Raw genomic sequence first — 27,037 nt, forward strand, 5'->3', positions numbered from 1 at the left:
GTCCTCAAAGTTTAAATTGGCCAATTAATAGGACTCGGGGCGTCTGAGACCTAAACAAAGATGGCCGGCTATTATTAACCGCCCCCGTGGTGCGTCTGCTTCGCTTAGCTGCCTGGCAAGACGACTGCTGTCTCTCTCTCTCGCTCTTTGTTTTCTAGATGGAGATTAAGGTGATCTTAGCCTGGGGGAGAGCTCCACAAGGTGTGGGGGCGGAGGGGAGGAATGCTGCAAGTAAAGTAGATGTATAGGTGACAGGGGGTGTTAAATACACAAAAAATGCACCGCAATCCTTTTGTGCGGATCATTTGTGGGTTCTTTTAAGTCTGGAACTTGTGTCATTTTACTCAATTATTTGAAATAAAAAAATCTAATAAATATATAAATAAAAAATATTTATATATAAATAATATATTTCAAAATATATTTTTCTATATATATAAATAATATATATATGTCAAAAAGCTCTACGACGCAAAGCACAGTTAACTCCCTAAAGGATGGTCGGGGAGGATTTACAGCCAAGTTGATACATTGGATTGCATAAGCTCGTCCTCCCGATGAAAAGTATATATCACCTCCCGAGCCGACGCTGATGATTGTGAAATGTAGCGCTTGCCTTTGGAGGCCTTCCAGCAGCGATTCATTTGACGGAAAATCGGCAAGGGGCCCTCGGGTTACGCAGGCTGCAGATGTCAGTTTTTTTTTTTTTTTTTTGCCCTGTTCTTATTTAAGAGTCAGATGAGATTGCAAAACATTGTTTATGCAAGATGAGAGAGGACTTATACAACCGTTTAAATCTGTCTGTGTTGAACAACTGAGCAAATCAAAACCACATTGTTTTTAAAACCTGCTCCAAAGGTGATTCAATATTGAGGGTTCTGAAAACGTGCCCGCTCGATGCCGCCGGTTGTTTTCATAAGATGAGAACAAAAAACACATCTGGCAAAAAAGTTAACTGAGGCGTGCAGCCGTCATGTCAATACTGGTCCAATGGAAGGCGGGTCGAGGGGAGGTTCAGGTCTCCGGGAGTTGTTACGCAACTGCGGCTGACAGTATAAAAGCCCCTCGGCGCGACCCGTCAGTGGGAGCTGACTTCTTCTCTTTGCTAACAAGGTTGGTATTGATCACATCGCTGCGCTCTTGTCTTAACTGGACCCTGGATGCAAATGATTGGCACTTTTGAAATGACGCAATTACTGAAATGTCACAAAGCTAAATCGTCTTCCATTCTTCGGGCCTCCGCACAGAACCAGAATGCTGTGGTACGTGGTGTGCCTGTGTTTCCTGACCCTGGCCTGGGCGCAGGACTGCCAGGTGGCCAACATTCAGGTCGTTCAGAATTTCGACAGGAACCGGGTGAGTTTTCAAAAACATTTTTTCTTAGTTGTGTCCCAGACTAAGTCCAGGTTGGTCTTTTGCCCAAAGTACGCAGGGAAGTGGTACGCCGTGGCAAAGAAGGACCCGGAAGGTTTGTTCCTCATCGACAACATCGAGGCCGAGTTTATCGTGGCAGAGGACGGCACCATGACCGCCAATGCAAGAGGCAGAGTTATCATTCTCAAGTGAGTTGACTTTTGTATATCTTAAGCTTTGTCGCCACGACAACGTCCAACGTGTCTTTGTTGGCATCCTAGCAATTGGGAGCTGTGCGCCGAGATGGTCGCCTCCTTCGAGGAAACTGCCCAACCTGCTAAATTCAGGATGAAGTATTGGGGAGTGGCAGCCTACCTGCAGACTGGAAGTAAGTCTTGGGACCTGGACTAGGAAATCATTCCAAATAGCCAATGCGTGACTTGAATGTGTACTTTATAAGAGCATTTCATTTCCGTGAAACCCGATGCCAGAACGATTATTCAATCAAAAAGCTGATAAGGAGACCCAATCAAAGCGGGTCTACCCACTCACAGTCGGACTATCAGATTCAATTTTGGGACTTTTGGACCTTGACGACGACCCCTACTCACGTCAGGGTTATCCTAACCGCCAGCGACTTACCTACAATGACGCGGGTTATGGACTTCAACCGCTACCGACTAATCATTCACGAAAAATATTTCGCTGGCTTCCGAGCCTGACGCCGGTTCTTTGCCTTTCAGATGACGACCACTGGGTCATCGACACAGACTACGACAACTACGCCATCCACTATTCCTGCAGATTGCTGGATGCGGACGGCACTTGTCTGGACAGCTACTCTTTCATATTCTCCAGACACATCACGGGCTTGAGGACACAGGACCAACAAGCGGTCACCCAGAAGAAGATGGAGCTGTGCCTGCTGGGCAAGTACAGACGCGTCATGCACACGGGTGAGTCGACTGCGACTGGGCGCGTCTCTTCTGGGGTGGCTTTTAAACATTCAGCGTGTCTGAGAATTCTCTTGTCTTTGCTCTGCAGGCTTCTGCTACGGCAGCAGTTGATCTATTCCCGCTCAGGGACTTTCTTATTGAAGCACCCGCGAGAGGGATTGAGCACCCCCCCCACCACCATCGACGTGGAGTGTTTAAACAGAAGCCAGCCTTTTTTTTTCTTCAAAACAAAGCAGAAAATGTCACAAGTGCGGCGTTTACTGAAACCCGATGTTCCCAGAAGTCTTTAAATATTACCCTCTGTCGCTTCTTCTCATCACGTATATATGCATCAGCCGGGAACTACTTAAGAGAAAGCCAATGTTACAAAAATGTCTTCATATATAATAATATACAGTTTGTGTTTGATGTGAGGCTGAACTCTCAGCAGGAGCGCATCTCTGGAGGAGTCTACCTGGCATGTTTACAAGAAGAAAAAAAGAAAAGAAAAAAGGCTTCAAAAATCACTGGCAATACTTTGGTCTCCTTGTGCACGAATAGACCTCGTTAACACGGATAAATTAAGTCACGGGCTTGGTATCATTACGGCACGATGATTTTATTCGACGTACTTGATAGAGTTTTGTGAAATAAATCATTCATACTGTCGGCTCATTCACTTTTTATTGTGCTGAAATATTTATTTAAGTTGCAAGGTGCGAATAAGAAATTCATGCCTTCGCCTTTGGACCCGACTGAAAAGTTTGCGTTTGAATCTTTCATTGCGGCGAGCGGCTCGACTCGACGGAGTCGGTGCCAGCTACTCGGTAATTGGACAAAGCATCATAGCGGGTCACTATGGAAACAGGTCAGAGAAAAACAACCAACTCACAAGGTTTAAATATAATTGGAAGGAGTGTATTTTTATCAGAAAATCCACAGAGGTCTTATCAAGTTGCCTTACACCATTATTATACAATACGAGAAATGAACACAATTACAGGTAATAAACCCAACAAAATGAGAAAAAATAAAGTTTAAAAAAAGTCACATTGCCGAGGGGGCAGAAACCGAGACGCCTTTCTCTTGTCCGAGCAAACTAATCTGCTGCCTTAAATAGTTTAGCGCAAGGAATTAACTCAATGCAATCTCACCGCAGTCTCGAGGGGCTGCAGGCAGACATGTAAAGTCAAGGCGGAGATTGAAAAAGCCTGATGAAAAATAGAAACGGCAGAATGCTAAGAAGGCTGCAATGTCACCACCTGCCTGCTTGAGAAAAATGATCTATTCAAATTTCACACTCTAAAAAAAAATAAAAAATAAATTCAACTCTGGTGTTGCACCTGCTGAACAACACAGCTATTTAAAAACGACTGCAGGCAGGTGTTGCAATAATACTTGCCAAAATATGTTTTGTTCCATGATGATACAAAAGGATATGCATGATCGCGCATTGCTTCGAAAGCTTCCATCCCTCGATGGTTTAAAAAGAATAAAATATGATTACAACTTCAAAACGTAGCTCACTGGAAAACCACCCAAAAAATAAATATGACAAAACGCAAGCACAAGTCACTAAGAGCTTTGACCTCCCCAAACCCGCCCTGAATAAAAATCAAGTATGGAGAAAGATTTGACTTCATAGGTGTCAGCACGTCAGGCCAAGCAGAAGTCGATGTGAGCCAGAAGCTCCCGGTGGCGGCTGGTGGGGTAGTGAGCCCGGCAGCGGGGGCACTCCAGGAAGCTTTCGTCCAGAAGGCCGCCCGCTTTGGACGGCGAGCGCGGCTCGTCCAGACTGAGGCGCTGCACGTCCAGACGATCGTAAGAGCTGGGCTCCGAGAAACGGCTGTTGGGCTGCTTCTGCAAGGACAACGGAGAAGTCTCGTTCAACAGCCAGAAAAGATGCGTCAAGATGTATTCAAATTTCTGTTTGATGACATATTTGGGCGATAAAGGTCTGAAAAGATACTTACAGCCGACTCCAGTTTGGTGATCTGATCGCGGGCCTTGCGGAGCTCCTTGAGGACTTTGTGAAGCTGATGCTGAACGCTCTGACGGTCCAGTTTCTCGTTCTCAAAATCTTTGACGGAGAGCTGGATCTTTGAGGCGGAACAGATGAAAAGCCTTCGTAACCGTCGGCTACAAAATGCCAACCGAAATGTACCGAAATGACGTTGCCTCCACAGTTTTTGGGTGTTGATAGCTTCCTCCAAAGACAAGTGGACACATTTTCTTTGGAAACAAATTCTGAACCACTTCCTGGTCCCTGATCCACAGAAGTCAACTGACAAACTTTTGACTCCGGAAAACAGCGTTACGTTGACCTTTCACCCCCAAAAGTTTTGTGTTGGAGTTGTACCATAAAACAAAATGTTATTTTTTTTTTTTGGTGAGGCTGCGGGATGTGGCCGCAACTGCTACCCAAGAAAAAAAAAAAAAGAAACTTGCAAGTCACGCTTTCTTTGTCACGTGTGGATTGTTTACAACAAGATGGAACCAAGGACAGCTCATTATTATTTTTCTCTTTTTTTCATGATATGATTTAGTACTGTCAAGTCGTTTAACAAATATCGTCTTTTATTAAAAATTCTCCTCAATTATGTACAGTTATTATTTTACTATAATTCGTATTTGATCATTTTTAACAACTCAGAATTGCACTCAAAAATATCTTTGTGTGTTTATTTTATCTGATATTTTGCATCTTTTTTTTATCATATTTGTTATTTTTAGGGTGAATTGTGATGGCCAAACATGGCCGACTAAATAGGAACCAATAGTGTGCCTTCATAAGTGTCTTGGTCTGTTGCAGTGTTACCTGCTGCTCCAGCGCCGCTATCCTCCTCTGCTCCTCATTTTGGCTCAGCAGAGACTTTTGCAGCAGGTTGACCTGTCAAGTTGAGATTTTTTGTTTCAGCGCAATTTTTTTTTTTTAATATTGTGCCGATTTGTGAGCCTCAAATGGCTCGCTTATTAAATTACTTGGAGCAGAAGTTCGGCAGATCTCTTCCGCTCCTCCTCCAGTCTGAGGTCCAGGCTCTCCATTTCGGCTCTCATCCTGTCCGCGCGCACCGAGGACAGCTGTCTCTCCTCAGAAACAGCAGACCTGCGTGGAACAACAAATACACCGTACACTTTGATGATGTCACAATCTCTGATGGCGTTACGAAAAGGCGCTCTGTAGCATACACTGAAAAACGTCTTTGAGTTTTGCTTCTACCTGCTGCTGAGCCGCTCCGTCTGCATCTGCAGCCTGGTGTCCTCAAGCTCTTTGGCCCTCTCTTTGTATTTCCTCTGCAGGGACGACAGCTCATCACATTTGTGGTCGTAGCGCCGCTGCAGCGTGCTCATCTCCTCCTCCAGCTGGGCAAGGCGCTCGGTCTGACGCTGCAGCTCGGCGTGATTTTTGACGCCCTGTGTGGCCCCGCCAGAAGTTGTTAGGATGAGCTGCACATATTAAAAAAAACACAACAACAATGTGCACCTGCTCCTTCTGCGTGAGCAGCTCCTGCTGGGTTCTGGCCAGCTCATCTTTCTGCTGGTCCAGTTGTTTCTGCGAGGCCAATAAGGACTGCTCGTAGCGGCTCTTGAGTTGCGCTTCCTTTTCCGAGCATTCGGAAATAGCCTCCGGCGTGGCACCAGTAGAAGTCGAGTCCTGCTGCTTGGCCTGGCTCAGCTGTTGCTCCAGCTCGTGCGTGCGAGCGAGGACCGACTGGACGAAGACCTCCCGCTGCTGGTCGTACACCAGCCACTGTTGGTTTTTCTCCAGGGCCTGGCGGAGACACGAGGGTTGTACTTTGGAGCACATCACTCGTCACCAATTTGGGGGTACTCACATCTCGCAGCTGATCCTGTACCAAGGAGGAGGCCTGTCCATTCTGAAACCACAAAGAAAACAAAAGATAAATAATATTTATTGAGGTACCATGTCTATTTCCCTTTTATGTGCAACACAATTTAAATGGACTATTTTTTGTTTATATTACGGCACTGTTAATGTTTGAAATGGACATACAGTGGCTTACTATATTAAATGTGGTCCGCATTTGCAATCATGCTTTTTTCTACTTTTTGTTAAGTTTGAAAATGTTTGTCTCTTTACTTTTATTTATTTTTTTAATTAAGTTTTTCTCCGAAGGCGGTGTTGTGCTGTTTAAATCAGTCAAGAAAGCACAAACTTTTTGCCTATTTATAGCCAGACAAAAAAATAAATAAAAATCAAACAGAACACAACAAAGCATAGACACGAAAGGGGTTTTGGTGTGGCTTCCCGCTGGGCTGCGGCAATGTTGATGTTTTGACACACATAATTGCAAGGCTGAACAGGGCAAACAGTCCCACCTAGTGGTCAGAGCTATAAGTGCTGTTGACAATAATCCTCAATTCTATTGACAAATATACTACAAGTTCGTTTTCTGTACTAACTGTCAAATTATGAACTACTATTTTTCCTAAAACTTATTGTTATTCAGTCTGACAAAGAATAAATAATCATTGGCCACTATTACATAGAAAACAATGCAGTTTATTTACATACTGCAACTATGCTAACAACAATTGTTAGCAGGTATTTACAGTATGTAAGGGTATTAAAAATGTCTTGGGTGATTTAGCAGTCTTTCATGAATATTCACCCGCATGGAGGAATAAATAAACCGACAGTTCAAATTTTATTTTTTTTTTTAGAACCAGTGAGCATAATTAAGATATCAATTCTCCGCTGGCTGAACCACTGCCTGATTAGTCATCAAAATTGAATTTGTTCTAATCTAAACTAATTTTCAAGTAATTAACTGAAAAATACCATTAGGGGGGAAAAAAAACAGTCAGATAACCCCAAAAAGGATTCTTAATGTTGTTGAATGATCAACATACCGCCGCTTGCGTCTCCAGAGATTGACAGCGGGCGGAAACCGTGGCCAGCTTGTTCTTCAGGTTCTCCGTTTCCTGAGACAGAGTCTGCACGTGTAGGTCCCTCTGCTCGACATCTTTGCGTCGCTCATCCAGCTGGGACTGCAGCGCCGCCACCACCTACAGCACATTTCACAGAAGCCATCAAAGATCTATTGTATTGGGCTACAATTAGACAAAAAGGCATGCATAGTGACATTTTACAAGAAATAAAAAGTCATGCCTCTCCCCCTTTCGCTGCCAGCTGCTGCCTCACAGTTTCCAACTCTTGTTCCTTGACGAGCAACTGTTGATTGTTCCTCTCGCGAAGGGTCTCCAGCGAAACAATCCTCTGCAAGACAGCAACGCGCAGCACACAAGGGAGATTGAAGCAGTCAATCATAGCAGACCACTGAGTGAAACTTGCTGATTGCTCAGACGTCCCGTCCCCCACACGTCCGGTCCTCACTTCCAACAGCTTGCTTTTGTCCGCGTCAGGCGACTTGATGTGTCGCTTGGCCAACTCGTCAATCTTCCTCCTGAGATGCGCGTTCTCCTTCTTGACTCGCTCTATCTCTGCCTCGGTTTTGGAAGCAGAGCTGCTGGATTTGAAGCCCAGTTTGGCGACAAAGCTGTCCTTTGCCCCCTTTGATGTCATGGTGGCTCAGGAATTGGACAACTATGAGAGGATATGTGGTTTGTTCAGTCTTCACACACTCTGACTGAATTTAAAGCAGACTATTAATATTACAAAGGCTCTGTTTTGACAGTAATTAAGCTAGCAGATATATTTAAGACAACACTACATTTTTAAAAATGTCTTTAGCTTGTAAAAATTAATTTAAAGCATCTTCTCACTCACTCATTTGGTCATTAAACATCCAGCAAGTGCTGTATTGCTATTTTATTTCTTTCAAAAGCCAAATAAACACGTTAGCCAAAACTAAGCATTGGTGGGACGCCCTGATGAGGCGGAGAGACACCTGGCATTAGACGACACCCTAACGTTTCATTTGTAATGTAATAGAAATAAAACGCTCGCTTTGCACCTAAAAAATAATAATATAGCAATCACTGCCTTCATTGGGAAAAAAATAACACACAAATAAACTCACGGACGAGTGGAAGAGTTCGTTGGTATCTTTGTTTGGCACTTCCTCAAACGACTTGCACTTCCTGTAGTTTGAATCAGAGCGCCGTAACGCCACTTCCGCAAAGACGGTAGGGTGCGCTTGTTTTGTTATTCAAAATGACGCCGCCCGGTGCTGCCGATGAAGAAAACATCGGTTCTGCATTTCATATGACCATATTGCATTTTAAACATTTGGAAACGTTTGTAGAATAATGTGATTTGTTCTCAAAATGTAACATTTACGTCTAAATTAGTTCTAATAATGTCAAACACTGTTGTGAATCAACATCACCGGACTGACGGTTACATCTAATGAAGCGCGCACACGTTAGGGACTATTTCCTGCCTTTTTTTAAATTATCATTATTATTGTAGCGTATGAAATGACAATTATTGCTTTTCTCATAATGAAATGCAAAATTCAAACGGGAACAAAATATAATTAAATCAAATGCAATATAAAATTAACTCGGGCTTTTCAAATAGCTTGTATTTGTCAATTATACTAACGAGATAAGTTTTTTTCTGTGATGAATAAAAACAATAACCTTGCTGTAAACAGAAACCGAAACATTATCAGCCTTGTAGCAGCTGCAATAGATTGCAGGACACTGCAAGGGAGGAGAACAACACAATTTTTCTCCCTTTAATTTGGATCGTCTATTTTTGATGAATTTGTGGGAGGAAACAGTCTGTGCAACGCATTCCAATAATGCTTGAACTTAAAATTGCAAAAGCTGACTTTTGCATCCCAGTGGAAAGGGAAGTAAATCATGAATGTTCGTAAAAAGGCTAAAATAATGCATGCAAGTGGGGTGATGTTGGCACTTGGGGGATGCAGAGCAATTCCAATGTAAAGATTTTTTTTTAACCCCCACTGAAACAGCAGCCTGAGGAAAACACAAGGCAGCGGCAGGTTTGCGGCCTCATTAAGGCAAGAATAAGTTGCATCCACAATATTCATTATAGCGCATGGAAGAAGGCATATCTGTCGAACAAATCATCATTATCCACCTGTGAGGGATGCATTGTTTCAGTGGAGTTTATAGTAAAACAAAAAGCCAGCCTGAGCAGGATAAAGGCAGAATATATATCAACAGAGCCGGCTCACTTCTCTGAGGTGGAAAAGAGTCTTTCTGGTTCAGAGAATTTTTACTTTCAATTTCAGTATATTTCCTCTTTTGCGCTTCACTGTTCTGGGATTCAGATTTCATGGCATCGCCTTGGTTTTCAAAGCTACACTCCAAAAGACACAATAGATTTTGTTTTTCCACATCAAATGATTCACCTTATTTCACCCACTGCGGGCTGTGGAATTGAACACACAAAAAACTCTTGATTTATTGATGCACGCTTTGTTTGGCTGTGTTGCTTTGCAGTATTTTGTTTTTGAACAAGGCAATTTTGCCATAGTTAGCAGCATTAATGAAGGTGTAATGTAAATGTGATAGTGTTTTAAAAATAAGTTAGCCCCTATCAAATGTCAAATGGTGAAAACGGTTCCCTTTCACATAGAGCTGATTAAAAGTACAGCAGCGACACAACAGCACGACACGTCACACGTCACCGCTCTGAATTTAGAAGGCAACCTGGAAAAGTGACTAGAAACCAACGAGACGGGATCACATTCTGGGGATTTTTTTTATTTTTTTATTTTCACCATCTGTTTCTTGGTGATTCACTAACTTGGCAGAAATTGAGCCTCCTAACGAAAGCTGGCGGCTAATGTGTGTGTGTGTGGGGTGGGGGGGGGTTGTCTTGGCTGGTGGATTAATCTCATGGTGAGTTGTATCAGCATGATCGCCGAAAACGGCTCCACCGCTTGGCCTTGTTCCCATTATGGTTGACCTTTGGACGCCCACTAGCAATTTTTAGTCTGGCGGCTTGGCGATGGGGTCATGTCCTTAAAAAAATGACTCCCAAAGATTCCCAAACTGTGACAAAGGAGTGGCCAATATTTGGAATAAAAACAAAAATAGTCGCCATCTTTTGCAATCGTGGCTAATCGTAATAACTCATTTGCGGTTATATTCCAAACCTCGCCGTACCGCCTCCTTGTATCTTGATCTCGAATGGAACAAAACAATATAGACAGCACTTCATCCACCCGCGAAACATGTTTACACGCAAATTTTTTATTTGCTAACCTTCAGTGCAGCAAATGAAGCGCACTTTATGTAGCGTCTCAGCAGGTACTAGGCGGCCGTAGTAAAACAAAAGTCTTAACACAATAATAACCTTGTCAACCTCTGACACGTTTCAGATTGATTTTTGCCACGGATCCAAATGTTGCAGATGATTACGTGCCGTCCTCAGACACAAAGAGCGAGCGACACTTTGCGGCAGTAAATCACTGACGCAGTCTTCTCTGCATGACCGAGCAACCAAATCGGATCTTTACTTTTTATGACTCGGTACCGGCGACGGTCATAGCTGGCGGCTGGGCCCATTCCCCTTATGAAAGCAATATCTCAGGAGCAGCTGAGAGGGGATTTCATTACATCTGGCACAAACTTCCACTTAGACTCCCCATTCAAAGGTCACTGCCACTCTGATATCAAAATACATTTTTTTTTTTACCATAATTCCAAATGGAGCAAACATGAACCTACTGTTTATACTCCATTGCTTCAAAATTGGCAGTTGGAATTATCTATTTTTGTGTTCTTTGTTGTGGCATGAAAGAACGTGGAGGAAAATGGAAGCTTCTGTGACAGCGACTACTCATTTGTTTATTGACGACAAAGAGGAAAGATGTGGCCTTGATTATGCGGCACAATAATGAGACCGTCTTTCTGATTGGTCCTCCTATGTGCTTTGCTGACACACTTTGCACATCATTAAATGTTTACGATGGCAAATCGTCAACTTTTAAAGCGGGGGTGGGTTATAAAGGAGAAAGCGGCGTGGTTAGGTTTACAGCACTGATGTTATCTTATTATAAAAAAGTACAAAACCATTAAGGCCCGCAAAGTTTGCTCAATGGCAGTTTCACTTGCTCTGACTGCAGTTAAAATCTTCACAGATGCGAAACATGTTTAAATGTTCAACTTATAGCGCCACCACCTGGTCAATTATATTTAAATGAAAAAAAACAAAAAGCATACACTGAACAACACATAGGTTAAAACATTCATGTTATTCAGTGGTACTTTGACTTCATTCCGTGACTCTGCTTGAAACTCAAAACATGAAATGAATGGAAATGACTCAATCTGTTCCAGCGTGCCCCAAAATAAAAAAACTTCTGAACAATAATCATCACATTACATTGGTATTGTTTCTTTTCCATAAAGCGGAAACACTTTCCACCTGTTTATTCCCCAAACCGCAACGCTTGCTAGGAAATCTCCCCTCATTACACAGCTGAATTGATCGTTCCGTGTAGAAATGTCACCAGCCGGGGCGTTATACACGCCTCCCGAGAAGTGAGATTTAATCGCTCGCTCAAATCATTCTGCTGCGTCGCTGCTTGCGACTTTGCTTTTAACAGCACAATTATCTTACAAGTCTCTAATCGGCTGCTTTAAAAGTTCTCTCACGGTTTAAATGGCCTAAAATCTACCATGTGTAAGAAAAGCCGGTCAAGAGAGAAACTTGACTTTTTGGGCTCTAAACATTTTCACTGCTTATTTTAATCCAAAAAGTATTCACAGAGATTTTAAATGATTTAAAATAGCACATAAGCTAGCCCTCATTCACTTAGCTGGCTAGCACCACGGACAGCGGCAAAGTAGCACATAAGCTAGCCCTCATTCGCTTAGCTGGCTAGCACCACGGACAGCGGCAAAGTAGCACATAAGCTAGCCCTCATTCGCTTAGCTGGGTAGCACCATGGACAGCGACAGGCACCAAAGTAGCATGCTATCATCATTTTAGAGATATTACAAGTTACACCGGTACTATAAATTAAAATTGTATCCGTTTGGTGACCACTTTTGTACCTTTAATAATATTCAATCATTCCCCCCCCCCCTCCAAATTATATTGGAAAGAAGCCACATGTCAAGTGTGATGAAACACCACATTCATATTTACGCCGCGCAAACGGCAGTAAGCACAAAACCGACTTTCACTGTTATTACACTTGAGTGATCCTAAGAGCTTTGAAAATAGTCATAAATGCGTATGAAGCCTCCGTGCGGCACCTCATCCAGAGGGGTTGTCACAGCTCGGAGTTGAAAAACGCTAAACTTTATTTGAATCTTTCGCGCAATAAACCTGACATCCAATTCCGCCACCGGGATTTGATCTCGGCGCAACAAAGATGGAATTGACCGTTTATAGCAAACGCTTTTGATTTATCTCAGCTCTCTTGGAGGCTTTTAAAGAAGAAAATTAGTCCCTGGGGAAAACGTGGCGTTCCAGCAAACACTATCGTACCTGAAACCTTTGTGGAGCCAGCCATGCCAAAAGATGAGCTCATAAAATGGGACTTGGGTTACACAGCGCATGAAGGCAATATTCATTGCAAACACTGTAAAAATAAAAAAAACACAAGGGGAGGGGGTGACCTGTTATTTACCAACTAAAGTATTTATTTGTCCATTAAAAATTAAAAAATTGGGTGGGCATCTTCACACGATCCTTTATTGACTTTCACTGCATTTCAAAATAGCTTCAAGGAATATCTATTTCTCCACAGGTGAAGCGCACTTGACGGGGAGCAGACAATGTCATTAAAAACACATCGCCCCTGCCTAAGGGGGGTACCCAAGCAGGAATATTAACGTCCCGAGACCCGCCGCATAAAAGTGACAAGGACGTTTGGCTTCATGCGGAAACAAGGTGGGATGAAAATAGAATAAATTGGCGAGGCTGCCGTTTGGAACTCAAAATAGCTCATGTTTACAAAGCTAAGCTTCATGTGTTCGGGTCCATCTTTTGCATTTAAATATCTGTCACTAAAAGGATGATGTGACTGCCATATCGTTTGACTTGAAGAATAAACAAATCATTTTTTTGGTAAGCTCACCTGAGCCCCTCCGCCGAACCGACTGATTCCCTTTGACACTGACGTGTCGGACTACGATTTAAAGAGACAACACCTCAGGTGTTATGAGAGCTCGGGTCAGTTTGGAGGTCTTCTTTTATTTACCAGGGTAGCAGCTGCCACGTAAACGTCCAAGTATCCTAAAGCGCAGGACACCTTCCATCATGCGTGTAACATGACCGAGGTTCTTCTAAGCCACTCGTGTTGCTCTGTGGAGACTTACTTGACCACCTTTTACACTGAAAGCCATCCATTTGTCTTCACTAATATGCCAACAAGTCTATTGATCTGTCCGGAGAGGAGAGAATTGATTGAAAGCGTTCTTTTACGACTGCGTGAAGGCTTCCAGTGCACACAAGCAAAGCCAAAACAATAAAAGGTCATCTAACTACTGAGTGCTTTCATTGCATCCCGGGCTTTTAGTCGTGTCCAATGTTAAATCACTGCAAAAGCACACATTTTTTAAATAATCAAATCCAATCCAATCAAACACTAATCGAAGGCTATCGTGCTGTGTGAAATATAGCTGAGCTTTGAAATGCTAATTGGAATGTTCTCACGCGGATGAAAGAATACATGTCGATATTATAATTCATGCACATATCATCTAAAATTTAAATGAAATAACTCCAATTAAATAGGTCGCTCAAGGTACTGACTATGAATAAAATATTCCGGATTGATTTTCCTTATGCAGCATTACTTTCTGGATTGTTGTTTCCGTCAGTTAAACATCAACCGTTGAAAAGGAAAAACAGAACGGGACCAACAAGGGATCCCTGAGGTACTCCGCAGGGGGGCTATTGTTGATTTATGTATTCCGCCTTCTTCCCTAGTGCAATTCAATTATAACTGACTCACCTAATTAACTGCATTTCTGCTTAGCGAGACAGGAAAGCCACAAGCTAAAAGCCGTAAGCAAAAGAGCTACATTATTTATCGTTAAGCTTTTAGTTGCCTCGAGTGACATCCCGTGAAAATTGTTGACTTTGCATAACTCCTGGGACAAACCAAACATCTGTGGCACTTTTCCCAAACCAGTAAACATACTTAAATCAGCGGGATCAGACAAGACCCAAATTTTGCTCCATCTGAACACACTCGCCCTGTTTTTGAACTCTGACGACTATCAAAGTGTGACAGCTCGCGCATAGGAAATGTCAGATTATAGCCGAGACGAAAAGAGCCCGCGTGAGGTCGTGATGGAATCTGTCTCGCTTGGCGTCCCCCGGAGGACAGCGAGGGGCGGGTCTTGACCCAGCAATGCTCGGCAATCATAGCAGTCACGGGGTCAACGCGTCTTGCGGGAGAGCCTTGTCACTGTCACTCATGCTTTTGGCACTTCATTTGTCACCAAGACCGGGTCGGAAAGGAGGGGCGTTTACAGACATCACGAGTCTTGCGGCAAGTCTTCAGACCATCTGGCGAGGGAGGGGAACCACGCCGTCCCCAACTACATTAGCATTCCGCTCACGTCGAGCGCCGGACACTGATATGAAGGGAAGTCGACAGCCACCCGGTTTGTTGAACCTGCTGTTTCATGTGAGAAGAATTGGAGTCTATTGTTTCTTCTTTTGGCATCTTCTCAGAATTTTTAAATGTAATTTCGCCCATTCATTTTGTGTTTGCGGGTTCAGAACGAGGAGGTTTGGTTGGTTCCGCGCCGTCCGAGGACATCGTCAAAGAGGACTCGAGATGACCAAGGTCTTAATGAACACTATTATCTTGGTCTTTATTTTGTCACAATTGCATGTCAAATATATATACGTCTATGTGACATATATAAGATGACATATACTGTTTCATTTCATTTCTTTACAATAGAGAAACAACATAGAGACACACTATTTTGGTTTCTAGGTAGAAGCTCCCTTTAAATAGTTTTCTTTTCTTTTCCACTTGAGCTCCCACTCGCAGTTTGTTGTCCTGTTATGAGTTTATCCACAATGTGTGCTTGTTTGGGTCAATATATATATTTTTTGGGGTCCTTCGTCCTTTGCGGTTCATCGAAGGGCCTCCGATATCGGCGGCCGCACAGATGGTCCCGAAGGTATCGGCTCCGACTTCTTCTGAAACTTTGCAAAGTTAATCCAATCAACTCAAATTTCCCATTCCTCTGCAGATGGCCGAGGGACCGTTTGAGTTCTCCATGGCGGCGTAACCTTGGCCCGCCATCTTGAAACCACGGATTCCAGTGCCTGTTTGCTCTCTGGCAGAAGAGCGGCTACTTTGTCCAGTCTCGACTTCAACGGCACCCCTGCGGTCCACGCGAGTCGCCAAAGTCTTCGCGGAATGACTCGAAAGGTTTTGGGGATCGAGTCGTGCGGTCGTTACAACGGAGGGCGTCTGAGGGCGAACACTAATGGGCACGGCGCTCGGAGAGGAAGGGCCGGCGGCGGCGACCAGACACCCCCCTGGGTTCTGCGTATCCAAACGCTTTCCCTCAAGGTCGCTCGCCTGCAGCGAGGGGATGATGGGAACGGAACGGGCGCGCGGCGAGGACGGAGGGAAGCAGCATCCTTTATCCAGACGAGTGCAAGGCACCTCGGTCCATCCCCTTCTCCCGGCAAAGTGAGATGTCCCGCCGAGCAGGGCGCCGACCTTTCCCCTGCTGGCATCACACCTTGAGGCGGGAGAGAATGAAACGGGAAATAGAGAGAAAGTCATTGCCATGGCGACCTTTACACATATTTCACGTGGAAAGTACGTCAAAATTCTGCACCCCCCCCTCCCATCCGCCCGCCGTCTTCATTCTTGTTTGTAGTCGATCTAATTGAATTACGTCTCGGCTCCCCTCGGTATTAGAAGGGGGAAATGCAAGCTGGAGGTAAATCCGGCAAAAGCAAAACACATCTAAAAATAAACCCGGTTGCAAAAGTTGCCTTCAGTTGGCCTTATCTGTGACGGGTAAATATGTTTTGATGCTGGATAATAAAAGTGACAAGACTCAGCGGGGGATTTGTTGTCTCCAAATGGGAAAATGTGCAGGGGCACTTCCCGACTTTCTGCTCAACCCTGTTTTTACACCCCCCCCCCTCATTTTTATCCTCCTCTTTTGCTGCACTATCGTCACAATCTCCCCTCACTTTACCTCCCACTACTCCTATCCAGAGATGAGACGGCGTATCCATGGCAACTGCGAAGAAGGGAGGAGTGGGGTGAGGAGTTGGGGAGGGGTGGGGGGTGTCTGCTCTGAAGCTTGGTGTTGTATTGCTGCTCAGTCCAGAAATAGGTCACTTGAACCTGCTAGAGGGACATCTGGAACTGCATCGATGGCTAATTGGATTGAAATGTGTTCAACTGACTAGTTAGCTTCAATCGCTCGTGGCTCATTTGCTTTTCCGTGAGTAGACATATCTACTCATCGGCCTTAAATTAATAAAGTACTTTTTTTTTTGGGAGAGAGGGGGGGGGGTCTGGTCCATGAAATTTGAAGCGGTGAAAAAAGTAAGGCTGAATCTCTGGAGTATTTGTGGAAATGGCATCAGAAGTACAGCAGAACATGACGGCGAGTGTCTGTTGAGTGACTGATGAGAGCACATTTCACACTCATTCCCTTTCAAAATGGAGACAAAAGCCCTGACCTCAATTGGGGATACGCCGATGCTGGGACTGCTCGGTTTTGACAAGCTTTGTTGAAGGGGAAAAAAAAAATAGGTCATATAAAGAGTTTGGGAAGTTGCCGTGATGTTCAATCAGAGGCGCCTCGCTAATAGGAGCGTCGCCGGGGACGCCGCCGCTCGCTTTAATGATCAAGTTGCACAGTCTGACAGCAAACGAACTAGCTTTCGGAGTGACGGCCCGACAAGCAGCTCGAGTCAAGGGTGTCAGGTTTTTCTCACTGGCATCTTCTGAGTTTTTTTTTTTTACGTGGTGGTTTAGCTGAAGTTTGGGAAATACTCCTTGAGAAGGCCAAGTGTACCTCCTGAAGGACTCAGAGTGGCCGGGGCGCTCCTCCCGCAGGTGCTTGTAGATGTGAGAAGACGTTCGCGAGGCGTCCGCCAGATTGGACCGCAGCTTCATCTTTCCTCTAGAAATGGGCGGCGTCCTGAAATGATTGGTCTCCTTGCGTCGTAGCGCCGGGCTGAGCGAGAGGGAACTGCTCCTGGAAGCACAGAAGAGGAAACGTCGGCGTGGGTGGATGAATTTCGGGGATTTAACGTAATAAGCTGCGCGGCCGTACCGATTCAATAATCCCTTGTAAAATCTTTATCTCATCCTTGTTTGGATTGACCTTTCGGCTAAACGCCCAAACGGAAGCGGGAGGAATTTACAATGTTCGTTAAAAACGTGGCAGGGATATGATAATTATGGGAAACAGATGTCATTCATCAGTTCTACTTTTTTTCGCATTTTCATGCAGTGGTGCCCGAGGAGCGAGGAGAAAGAAGGGAGGAAAGCTGAGGGAGGCTCATAAAAGTGCCGTCCGTGGCTTTGCAGGTGTTCGGGCGGCCATAAATCAACACGGCGGGCATGCCGCCGATGGCACCGCGGGAAAAGTCAAAGAAGAAGGTCAGAAGAAGAACAAAAGAAAAAAAAAGTGTGAAGCATTTCTGTCAAGTGAAGGGAGAAAATAGACTTTCACGACACATAAAAAAAAAATCTGTCATTGGTGGTCAATCTTAAAAGCTATAATTGAAGAAATCACAGTGTCCGAAGAAAAACAACCAATCCAAGAGGGAAGGCATGGCTGATGAGATGTCAATCAAACACAGATTTAAATTGTGCATTCCAAAAATATCATGGTTCAACCGAGTTGTTTGACAATGACATCGTTTTCCTCACGATTGTTTTTTTATTTTGCATGAAACAGATGCCAGGTTTACCTAAAACAAGATGCCCCCTGGGACCAAAACTCTCGATTCATCAAGAGCTGCTTTGTTTTTGTTGAACGGCGGTAGCAGCGTGTTAACACGTTCTTCTCGCCGTCGTTCGCTCAGCTTGATATTTGGCGACGAGGATATTGAAGTCGATGCGCAAAGGTTTGGAGCTCGTCTGTGCGAGCACATTTCCCGCAGTTTTGAAGCCTAATAAAAATAGAATAAAATAAAAATCGACCTCAGCTGCAGCTGTTCAGCCATTTTTGATTGTGGATTGTGTTTTATCACTCTTGTTATTGTTGCCGACATCTCAGGAAGTCGAGATCATAAAAAAAAAAGCAAAGGCTAGATTCCAAAACAAGCATCCTGATGTGACCCGCTCGCAAGCCCAATTAATCCTACGCCAACGGATCACTCGTTTTACGTATTTTATTGAACTGAACCCGAGCCAAGCGCGAAGTTGCCAATAAATATATTTCTACTTTCACTTCATTGATTAAGCCCTCACGAGTTCTTCATAATTCAATTATGACATTCAAATGTTCAAAGCGGCCGGCCGACACGCCATCAACTGACGAGCGGCGCCATCATTACACATCGATTGGCAAAAACGTTACGTGCGTCAAACTTTGCGAGGCGAGTCGCTCGGGAGCCGGCGAAGTGCTTTTATTCGCCGCGCATCACTCTTATGAAACGATTGATCGAGGCGCTCATTGATCTGCCGGGATACGAGTCCGAGGAACAAAAGAGATGAGCCCGATTGTTGCTCTTGTACACCTGCTCCCGTAAAAGAAGACTTGTTTTGTTCCTTTCCTTTGTTTATTACCTCAGTAACTACGCGGCGCCTTTTTTCTTTCAATTTCATACACAGGAGCAATTCTGCTGGAAAATGAATGCGAGTATCCACAAATAGCGCCTGCGGGCATTTTGTCTACGGCGGATCGGGGAGACGTCAATTGGCTGGAAAGCTTTATTTGGAATAACACTGCAACAGCGGTGCTGCTATATTACAATTATGGATGGATCTAGCGTGGAGGGAGCAACACGTTCTAAAGCGACCACACTATCACAAAGCCCCATCTTCAAGCTCGCTGTCACGTCGGGTTTTAAAAAGAAAACGTATATAGCTTTCTCTCCATGGCGTGCATGCACTCGTGGCCGACAACGAGGCGCTCTAAAGCCATCGCGCCAGCACAAATCCCCCATTCACACACTTTTATTTTTATATATGATTTTCAAATTTTATTTGCTATATATTTTTACATCGCTTTCTCTCATGCACTCGTGGCCGACAACGAGGCGCTCTAAAGCCATCGCGCCAGCACAAATCCCCCATTCACACACTTTTATTTTTATATATGATTTTCAAATTTTATTTGCTATATATTTTTACATCGCTTTCTCTCATGCACTCGTGGCCGACAACGAGGCGCTCTAAAGCGTGAGCAAAAAGAAACCGGCTGGGATGCTTAGTATGGAGTAGGTACGCTTTGGGTCATCCTGACAGCTTTTTATGAGCCTTTTTATCCGGGATGGCTCACAGTGCGCCGCACTTTCTCGGGTCAATAGCCGAAAACATCTCCAAATCATCCATCAGAGTCTAATTCGACTCCGCCTCGTCCGACTCCGACAAGCGGAAACAAATGATTGACTGTCCGTTGCCCCGGTTGAAACACCTGCGTGGCGCGGTGGAGCCCCCCCCCCCCCCAGGAATTTGTTGCCTGTCAGCCGTTGGTCCGCAATCAGCCGCCACATCCTGCGTGTCCTTGCTCTATCACGCCCAAAGCTGCACTCATCACACCGACTTTAAATAAACGCGCGGCGTTTTATGCACCGTCTTGTCTTATTTGCATCCCATTACGTGGCAGATTTACGGCCGTCTTTGCGGCGCTGCCCATAATTAGGACAAGAGCCATACATCAAGCGGGAAGCAGACATTTACCGTCACTCATTTCTGGTGATTTGCCAGCAGTGAGTACGAGCGAGCGAGCGGCGCCTGCCCGCCTGCGGGACGACGAGCGAGTTGCGTCGCTTGCCTGACATGAATGTTATTACGCGCCAGAGTGAGTTGGCAGACGTTTGGCAGAGGCAAAAAAGAGGTAAAATAAAAACACAAACACTTTTCCGTTGACTTCCCAGACGAGGAGGTTATTGTTGCACGCGCCAGCCGCATCACACTCCCCCTTGTCCCGCTAGCTATGTTTACAAAGCACAAGCACCTCCGAGATCACTCACAGCCAAGATGAGGCATTTTGCTCAATATTTTCTCGGATGAAGCAGGGCGAGGACTGGCAAAGCTCTAAAATGAAAAAAAAAAAAAAACGGAACCTTGAAAGCCGCATCCACTCGACAAAGACAAAGCGGGATCCATTTCACGTGAAAATTACCCAGCACACAGTGCGGCATCCGTCACAATTGCACACATCATGGCTTTTGTGTCGAAAGGTCAGCAACATATTGCGGCTTGATTGCTTTCCTCGCGTGAGCGATGCGCCGCCGTTTTCACCTGAAGCGTTTTCCTTTGCACCGCGCCCTGACGAGAACTCGCGGCGAGGCCGTGGACGCTCCAGGGTCGGCAGCGCCGTCGTGGGTGCCGCAGGCCTGCAAAGAGACACATGACGTGAGCGTGTGGATTGTGACCGGGGTTAACGTCTGAGATGACCTTCAGAGGAACAGCTGCTAAATCATCGTGACCAACCGCCGCCTCGCCTCGCCGCAATGACAATACTGTCGTGTCCTTGTCGTGCTCGGCAATCTCGAAGATTCGTGACACCTTTTGCGTCAAGCTTATTTCAAGTGAGCTACCCTATTTTCATTTTCGAGAAGAATACAGGATCAAAAACGACAAGAATCATCTCGTCAATACCTCATTCACCGCCAGTTAATATCTTTGACGTCTAGACGAGTTCAAAATCACCAAAGTAGATTTCGTGGCTTAGGAATTCAATTACACTTATGAACTGTAGAGGGAGCCCCGGAGCACTAAAAATCCAATTATCTCTCAATGCCGATTATATTCATACAGCTCCATTTTTAGCAGCGGTCCACATAAAAACATGCTGCAAGTGATGTAAGACGGCGCAGTGAAAGAGCTCGGGGGTAAATACATAATGTGGGACGAGAGCCCAGTATCAGCGCACTCCCTAAGGTTTACGTCCCCCGTCAGCGCTCTCGCTCGTATTCCCCTATGCTCGGGCGCTGTCTTTAATTACGCTTTACATTTAAAAGCTCAGATTAGAAGGGGACGCTTTGTGCACGGAGCAGCACACTGGCCCTCGCAGACAACAATTAATCCCACGTAAGATTACGTTAATGGCTACCCCCCCGTCCCGCTCTCTGTTGGTCTTATCACAATGAGCAACGTTCTCTGTCAACAATCCCGGGGAAACACCCGCAGGAGCACCCCGGTGAAAATCAGGAGATCATTTTGTTATTCCTGCTTTGACCTTTTATTGTTCTTGGATGTCGATAGCGTTATCAGCATGTCCCTCGACGTCAATGTTTTGGTTTTCATATTATACATTTAAATAAATAAATAAAATAAATTTTGACCTGCAATGGGAATATTAAGGATTTGATTTAAAAATGTAAATAAATAAAATAAAATAAATAAACATTTTGGACCTGCAATGGCGGGAAGAAAAAGCTTTCCAAATTGTTCAGCCCTAGTCAGAAGTAGGTGGCGTCTCCAAATTCCGTTAACTTGTCAGGGGGACGACAAGGGGAGCACCCATCCGTGCATTTTCTCGCGCTTATCCTGTTCAGGGTCACGGGTGAACTGGAGCTGATCCCAGCTGAATGCTGGAGAATGGCAGTCTCCACGCCGGATTGGTCACCAGTCAATCGCATCGGGAAACAGACACGGAGAGGGAAGAGAGCCCGACCCGACCGCTCCATCACCGCTGACTCGAGTCGAAGAGTCAAACCGCGAGGCTCCGTTCGGACTCAGAGCGACGAACAAAAAGGAAGACGTTGCAAGGTGTAACCACTTTGCTAACTTGCCTGTTTGTTTGTGGCCGTGTTTTACGACTCTTTTACACAGGAGGACACAGGAGCCCAATAAAAAGCTATAGAAAACCTCTGCATTCAGCCTTACATTAATCCTAGCCTTCTTTATGGGCCCTGTTTGGATTCTTAAATAAACAGCAGTAGGATAATTAAGAACTGCGCACAGCTACACACTTTTTGGCACTGCCTGGTATCTCGGCGTTGTTGCGTAATGGCGCACCTGCATGCAGATTTGCATAAACTGTTGGCGGCATGACCTGTCAAGCTGCACGATGCTGCCATGTCATTAATTATGGAGATACAAGCCTGTCGCTGTCACTTACAAAACAAGACGCCAATTAGATTCGGTAGCCTCTCTAAAGCCTTCAGAAAAGGTTTTAGATGTTCCCTGTGGAACACCTTTTAATGAGACACTTGAAGACCGGGCCAATAGAAATCAGAGATCCAACCCAGGACCCTGATTTCGAACTATAGGTGACATATTTTAGAGGTTCCAGAACGCAGCCCTGCGGAACACCATGTGGTACTCGCCATCGAAAAGTCTCCCGGGTTCTTCCGACCTCTGTTTTTTTTGCCAGTCCATTAGTCAGCACCACATTAACATTATGCTGATGGGAGTTTAATTTCCTTGGTGACCTCATTCGACACCTGTCGGTGGCACATCATTTTGACATCAGCTCGGCAATCTCATTCCAACAGATATGAATTTGCGCTCATCTCCCTCCCTCCATTCTCAGCGGCAACAAAGGCTGCTTAGTGTGTGAAATTTCCCTTCCACTTTCATTTGCCATCCTTTGAACAAATCATTTCATATTTGACCCCCCTCGGCTGTGCAATTCAACGGCCTATTCCGGCACATGTACAGGGACAATATGCGCTGCAGAGAAACAATGTTTTGAGATTATGTTCAAAAAAAATAACAGCAACAGCAGGCGTTTCCAAGATGGCTGCAAGCCACGGTGCGGTGGCTGGCTAATCTTACCTCGGACTCTGCAGATCATTCCTTCTCCCGGGTGCTTAAGGCCATTGAACTAACTTAAGCTTCCCTCACACCGCTCTGTTTTTATGTTTGTGTCATCCTGTTCTCCTTGGCATCCTACGAGGTCTTAAAGTAATGTGGAGAAAAAAAGGGCTTTAAAGTGCCGGGATTGGTTTTGGTGTCAAACTTTGCGGACAGTGGTTTCCGAAATTGTTTTGAGAAGGAGAAATTGTACCCTGCCAAGATGTACGTTGAACATTTTAACACTTCTCAGCTGTCAACTGTCATTTTAGATGACAGTCAAAAAAAAAAAAAAAAAAAAAGGCTTTTAAGAGTCTGCAAAGTAAGTTTCTGTGGGTGGGGCTCACTTTCGGGGGTGTTTGTTTCAGAGGTAGACATTGCTAAATTATTGAAGAGCCTCTGTAAGAGCTCCACTCTGCGAGGTACTTACGCAAAAGAGATGCAACAAACCTGCATTGAACTCGAAAATACTACGGGTTCTCCAGCGACTTTATTGCTTATTAAAAGCAGATGAATGTTTCGGCCTGCCGAAACCTCCCTGCAGCCTTTTCAGCCATTTCAAATATGAGCAAGAGTGCTGATTAAATAGAAGAAGCGGCCATTCCTCGCGCAAACAACAAGCCCTGTATTTAGACTCACTAATGTATTTTGCACATTGCCATTACATGAGAGAAATAAGGTAGCACATGCAGGACCGGCAATAAAAGCCACGGTCAGTAGACTAGAGATTTTATTTATTTATTCATTTATTTGTTTATTTTTATTATTATGTTTTGAGGTTCAGGCTATATGGATAATATGAGGGGTAAAAAACAAAAAAAGGAAGGTCACGAGGATCGGCTTGAAATGTCCCGGTGTCGTGTTCTTCCTGGCATTAATAATTAAATCCCGTATCTTCATCTACTTTCATCCTCGCAAGAGTCACTTCTTGTACAAATGTTCTTGTCTTAGTGTGCATTATGGTTTTTAGCATTTACAAGCAAGAGATACATTATTCAAATGAAGGCACCAGCTAAATGCCATTTATGCAAGAATGGTAGTTTCCAGCAAGCAATATTTCTTTCGAAATTGATACCATAGAGCTCTAAAGAGTCTTGAACTTGCCTTGTGGAGCGTGTACTGTGTTCTGAAGGCAGATTTAGACATCAGACCCGAGGCGTTGATACCGCAGTCCCGCAAGCTGCGACTTTCGGAGAAATGAGCCTGGAGTTTTTGTCGGTGTCTCCTGCAAGTCAAAAAAATGGAAGCAAAAAGCCATATTAGAATAGAATAGGATGTTACCGTGTCTTCGCCATTCTCATTGAAATAAAAATCAACCAAAGCAACAAATAGTATTTTATTTTTATTTGAATCGTATGAAGAAAACGTCTGAATTGCACTTCCCTTCCCTTTGGATTCAACTTTGATCAAATTAAATATTAACAGATTCCTAAAACTTTGGAATGAAATGTTAATTTGCCATTAATAGTTCATCTTAAAAAACATGGGGGGGCTGCTAAACTCTCCGCAGCGCTGCATACTAATTACTTTCTGACTAAAAGGCATGGAAACAAGACGGTATTGTTTCACACAAAGTTTTAAAACTTTTCAACGAAAATAATCATCAGGATATGTAGGGATTAGATTTTCAACCGAAACCGAAGCCGAGCAAATTGATTCGGGCCGCGTGCTGGGTCACGCCGAGCCATTTGTGGCGGAGCCCGCCAGAGCGCCGCAGTACAGCAAAGCCAACCCGATTCTTATTTATCAAGACACATTCAATTAAGACAATTTATAAGCGGCATTAACTCCTTCCCCCTTACAGACCGCTCTTAATTCTCTTTGTCTGCATTCCTTTTCCTTTCTGCTTCTCTGCATGTGAGTAATTGAGGTTGGCAGGCTGATTCAGCAGCCATTCACAAAATCTTTTCATTTCCAATCAATTCCCTCCAGTGAAAAGATTAAAAATTTCCCACCATTATACCGCCCTCATTAACCGTTTTGTAACATATTTTGCTGCAATATAAATATAAATAAATAAATGTAAAAAATATATATAAATATTTTATATAGTTAATATATTTGATATATAAATATAAATAAATAAAGATAAATATAAAGTGATTTTGCTCCAAGAGCCTTTTGCCTCCTCAATTATTTGCAAAGTCATGAAACTTACTTGTTGTGCCGGTAGAGAGCCATGCACGCCACTCCGAGGAGACACATCCCCGAGGCGATGCTGAAGATGGACAACACTTGCCTCTGGTAGGTGTCACCGCTCTCTGCGTGGGGAAGAAAATACAGGCCGTTAAATATCGCCAATTGACACACAGGCTACCATCAAATTTGAAGGGAGGAATTCATCATGCGTCAACCGTCATACAAAGCGCGCACTCGGCATTAGCATGACGCTACCGACGGAGCTTTCAGGAAATGTCATTGTGCGAGATGTGCTAACTGATGTGAGATAATTGGAGCATTAAGACCAGTTCCAGGCGGAATGGCCGACTAACCTCCGATGGATGTGTCACATCAGCGAGCGAGGCGACGGGGAATTTGCAAATGCCGCCGGAGCCTTTTGTCAAGAATGCTGCACATCAGCTGCCGAGGCTTAAGGTCATGAACGGTTGGGACAAGTGGCAGTTTGATCCCGGCAGAGATAGAAGGGACTGTGCGAGAGTGTTCTTTTAACACTTCTTTTACGGCTCTGACATGTCACCTGTGGCGGACGACGAGGCACTCTAAAGTAGAGACGACGCGGGAGTGGACTTGAAGATTAGGCTGCAGGCTGCTGTCTTTTAACTCTATTCAAATAAAGTTGGAAGAATCCCACCTCAAATTGGAATCCCGCTAAAAGTTACCGGGGACAACAGCGCAGCCCGGATGTGACCTCGGTTGGCACGTCTGCGGTTTTTGAGGCTGTCAACAGAGAGCGGTCCCGGGAGGTCTTTCCTCATCTGTGCTTGTCTGCTTACGTTTTTATCAAGCCGTCGCAACGGTTGTTTGGGAGCACGCGCGCAGCGGGGTTGAGTGCTTCCTGTGGTCACAATCTTGTGAGCGCAGCAGGCGTTGAGTTGCACTTTACTTTGAAGACGCGTCCTCTGTTGTGGGCGAGCCAGTGTCAAGAAGTGTCAGCCCTGTCGCCGTCAACTAAATCACCTCTCAAGAAGTCTCGGATGAGACGAGACGGAGGCCGGGGGAAAAAAAACAACAACTAAGTGACGTAGGAACCACGCGAGCGATTCTTCTGGTTGAGGAACATGTGTGTCGGACGTCGCAAAGACGAGTCGGGGGGGGGGGAAATGAAAAACAGTCGGAATGTGCGGACTGCATTCCCTCTGGACAAAGAGCAACGTGCTCTTATTACGGCAAAAGAGGTGAGTAATTGTTTCAAAAGATTTGTTATCCACGCGGCGGGCAATAATGTCAGCCCATTCCCATGGCGCATCCAATTGCATTTTGTATTCCAAACACTTGTTTAGCTCACAAACACGACCCGCTGTCTTTTTTAGCCCCGTTGCTCCGACGCCAAAACAAAAAAGCAACATACACCTAATTCCTAGCTGCCGTGTTTCCATGACGACCGGCCCACATTCATTTTTTTTTCTTCCCAAGGTGAGGTTGTTGATGTACTATGGATGCTACAATTTTTTTTTCTTTCCACCACGTCGTTGCCTTACCCATAAACTCAATTCCGAGTTCATCTGCTGTTGGATCGGAGGCCAGATGGAAGCATTGGGGGGGGGGAGAGGAAAAAAAAAACATGAGTCAAAATTCACCTTCAGACAAGCTTTGAATGCAAACAGGATTAGAGTCATGAAAATAAAAGTTTGCAAAATGACACATTTATGTCACGATTGCTGCTGCTGTCTTTTTTTCTCTCCTCCTATTGATTTTAGCTGCAGGCTTTGCGGTAATTGTACCCAC

The 27,037-nt window shown here is 44.6% G+C and overlaps 3 protein-coding genes across 4 annotated transcripts in view; 1 reads left to right on the forward strand and 2 right to left on the reverse strand.

Annotated features, from left to right (window-relative positions):
• Positions 1–958: 958 nt before the first annotated feature.
• Positions 959–2,955, forward strand: rbp4 (retinol binding protein 4, plasma). The gene is made up of 6 exons (XM_037279020.1): positions 959–1,113; positions 1,248–1,356; positions 1,426–1,562; positions 1,635–1,741; positions 2,097–2,309; positions 2,398–2,955. The coding sequence occupies exons 1-6, from the start codon at positions 974–976 to the stop codon at positions 2,418–2,420; spliced, it is 729 nt and encodes a 242-aa protein (XP_037134915.1). The 5' UTR covers positions 959–973; the 3' UTR covers positions 2,421–2,955.
• Positions 2,531–8,400, reverse strand: cep55l (centrosomal protein 55 like). 2 transcript variants are annotated; one of them, XM_037278862.1, is made up of 11 exons: positions 8,294–8,400; positions 7,648–7,900; positions 7,423–7,530; positions 7,164–7,319; positions 6,125–6,166; positions 5,773–6,060; positions 5,509–5,702; positions 5,271–5,394; positions 5,107–5,178; positions 4,262–4,387; positions 2,531–4,148 (listed from the first exon to the last, which is right to left on the reverse strand). In XM_037278862.1, the coding sequence occupies exons 2-11, from the start codon at positions 7,834–7,836 to the stop codon at positions 3,945–3,947; spliced, it is 1,503 nt and encodes a 500-aa protein (XP_037134757.1). In that variant the 5' UTR covers positions 7,837–7,900; positions 8,294–8,400; the 3' UTR covers positions 2,531–3,944. The 2 variants fall into 2 exon arrangements, with proteins under 2 accessions (XP_037134757.1, XP_037134758.1); XM_037278863.1 differs by having other exon boundaries at positions 7,648–7,857; positions 8,294–8,390.
• A 6,610-nt stretch (positions 8,401–15,010) lies between these two features.
• Positions 15,011–27,037, reverse strand: part of nrg3b (neuregulin 3b) — a 90,999-nt gene continuing 78,972 nt past the window's right edge. The window contains exons 5-10 of the mRNA XM_037278801.1: positions 26,791–26,817; positions 25,290–25,392; positions 24,236–24,356; positions 20,630–20,724; positions 17,226–17,408; positions 15,011–15,926 (exon numbers count right to left, since the gene is read on the reverse strand). Of these exons, the coding sequence (XP_037134696.1) occupies positions 15,398–15,926; positions 17,226–17,408; positions 20,630–20,724; positions 24,236–24,356; positions 25,290–25,392; positions 26,791–26,817 (1,058 nt within the window). The 3' untranslated portion in view covers positions 15,011–15,397. The remainder of the gene's footprint in view (positions 15,927–17,225; positions 17,409–20,629; positions 20,725–24,235; positions 24,357–25,289; positions 25,393–26,790; positions 26,818–27,037) is intronic.

Source organism: Syngnathus acus, chromosome 19, assembly GCF_901709675.1.
Source record: "Syngnathus acus chromosome 19, fSynAcu1.2, whole genome shotgun sequence".
NCBI classification, from domain to species: Eukaryota; Metazoa; Chordata; class Actinopteri; order Syngnathiformes; family Syngnathidae; genus Syngnathus; species Syngnathus acus.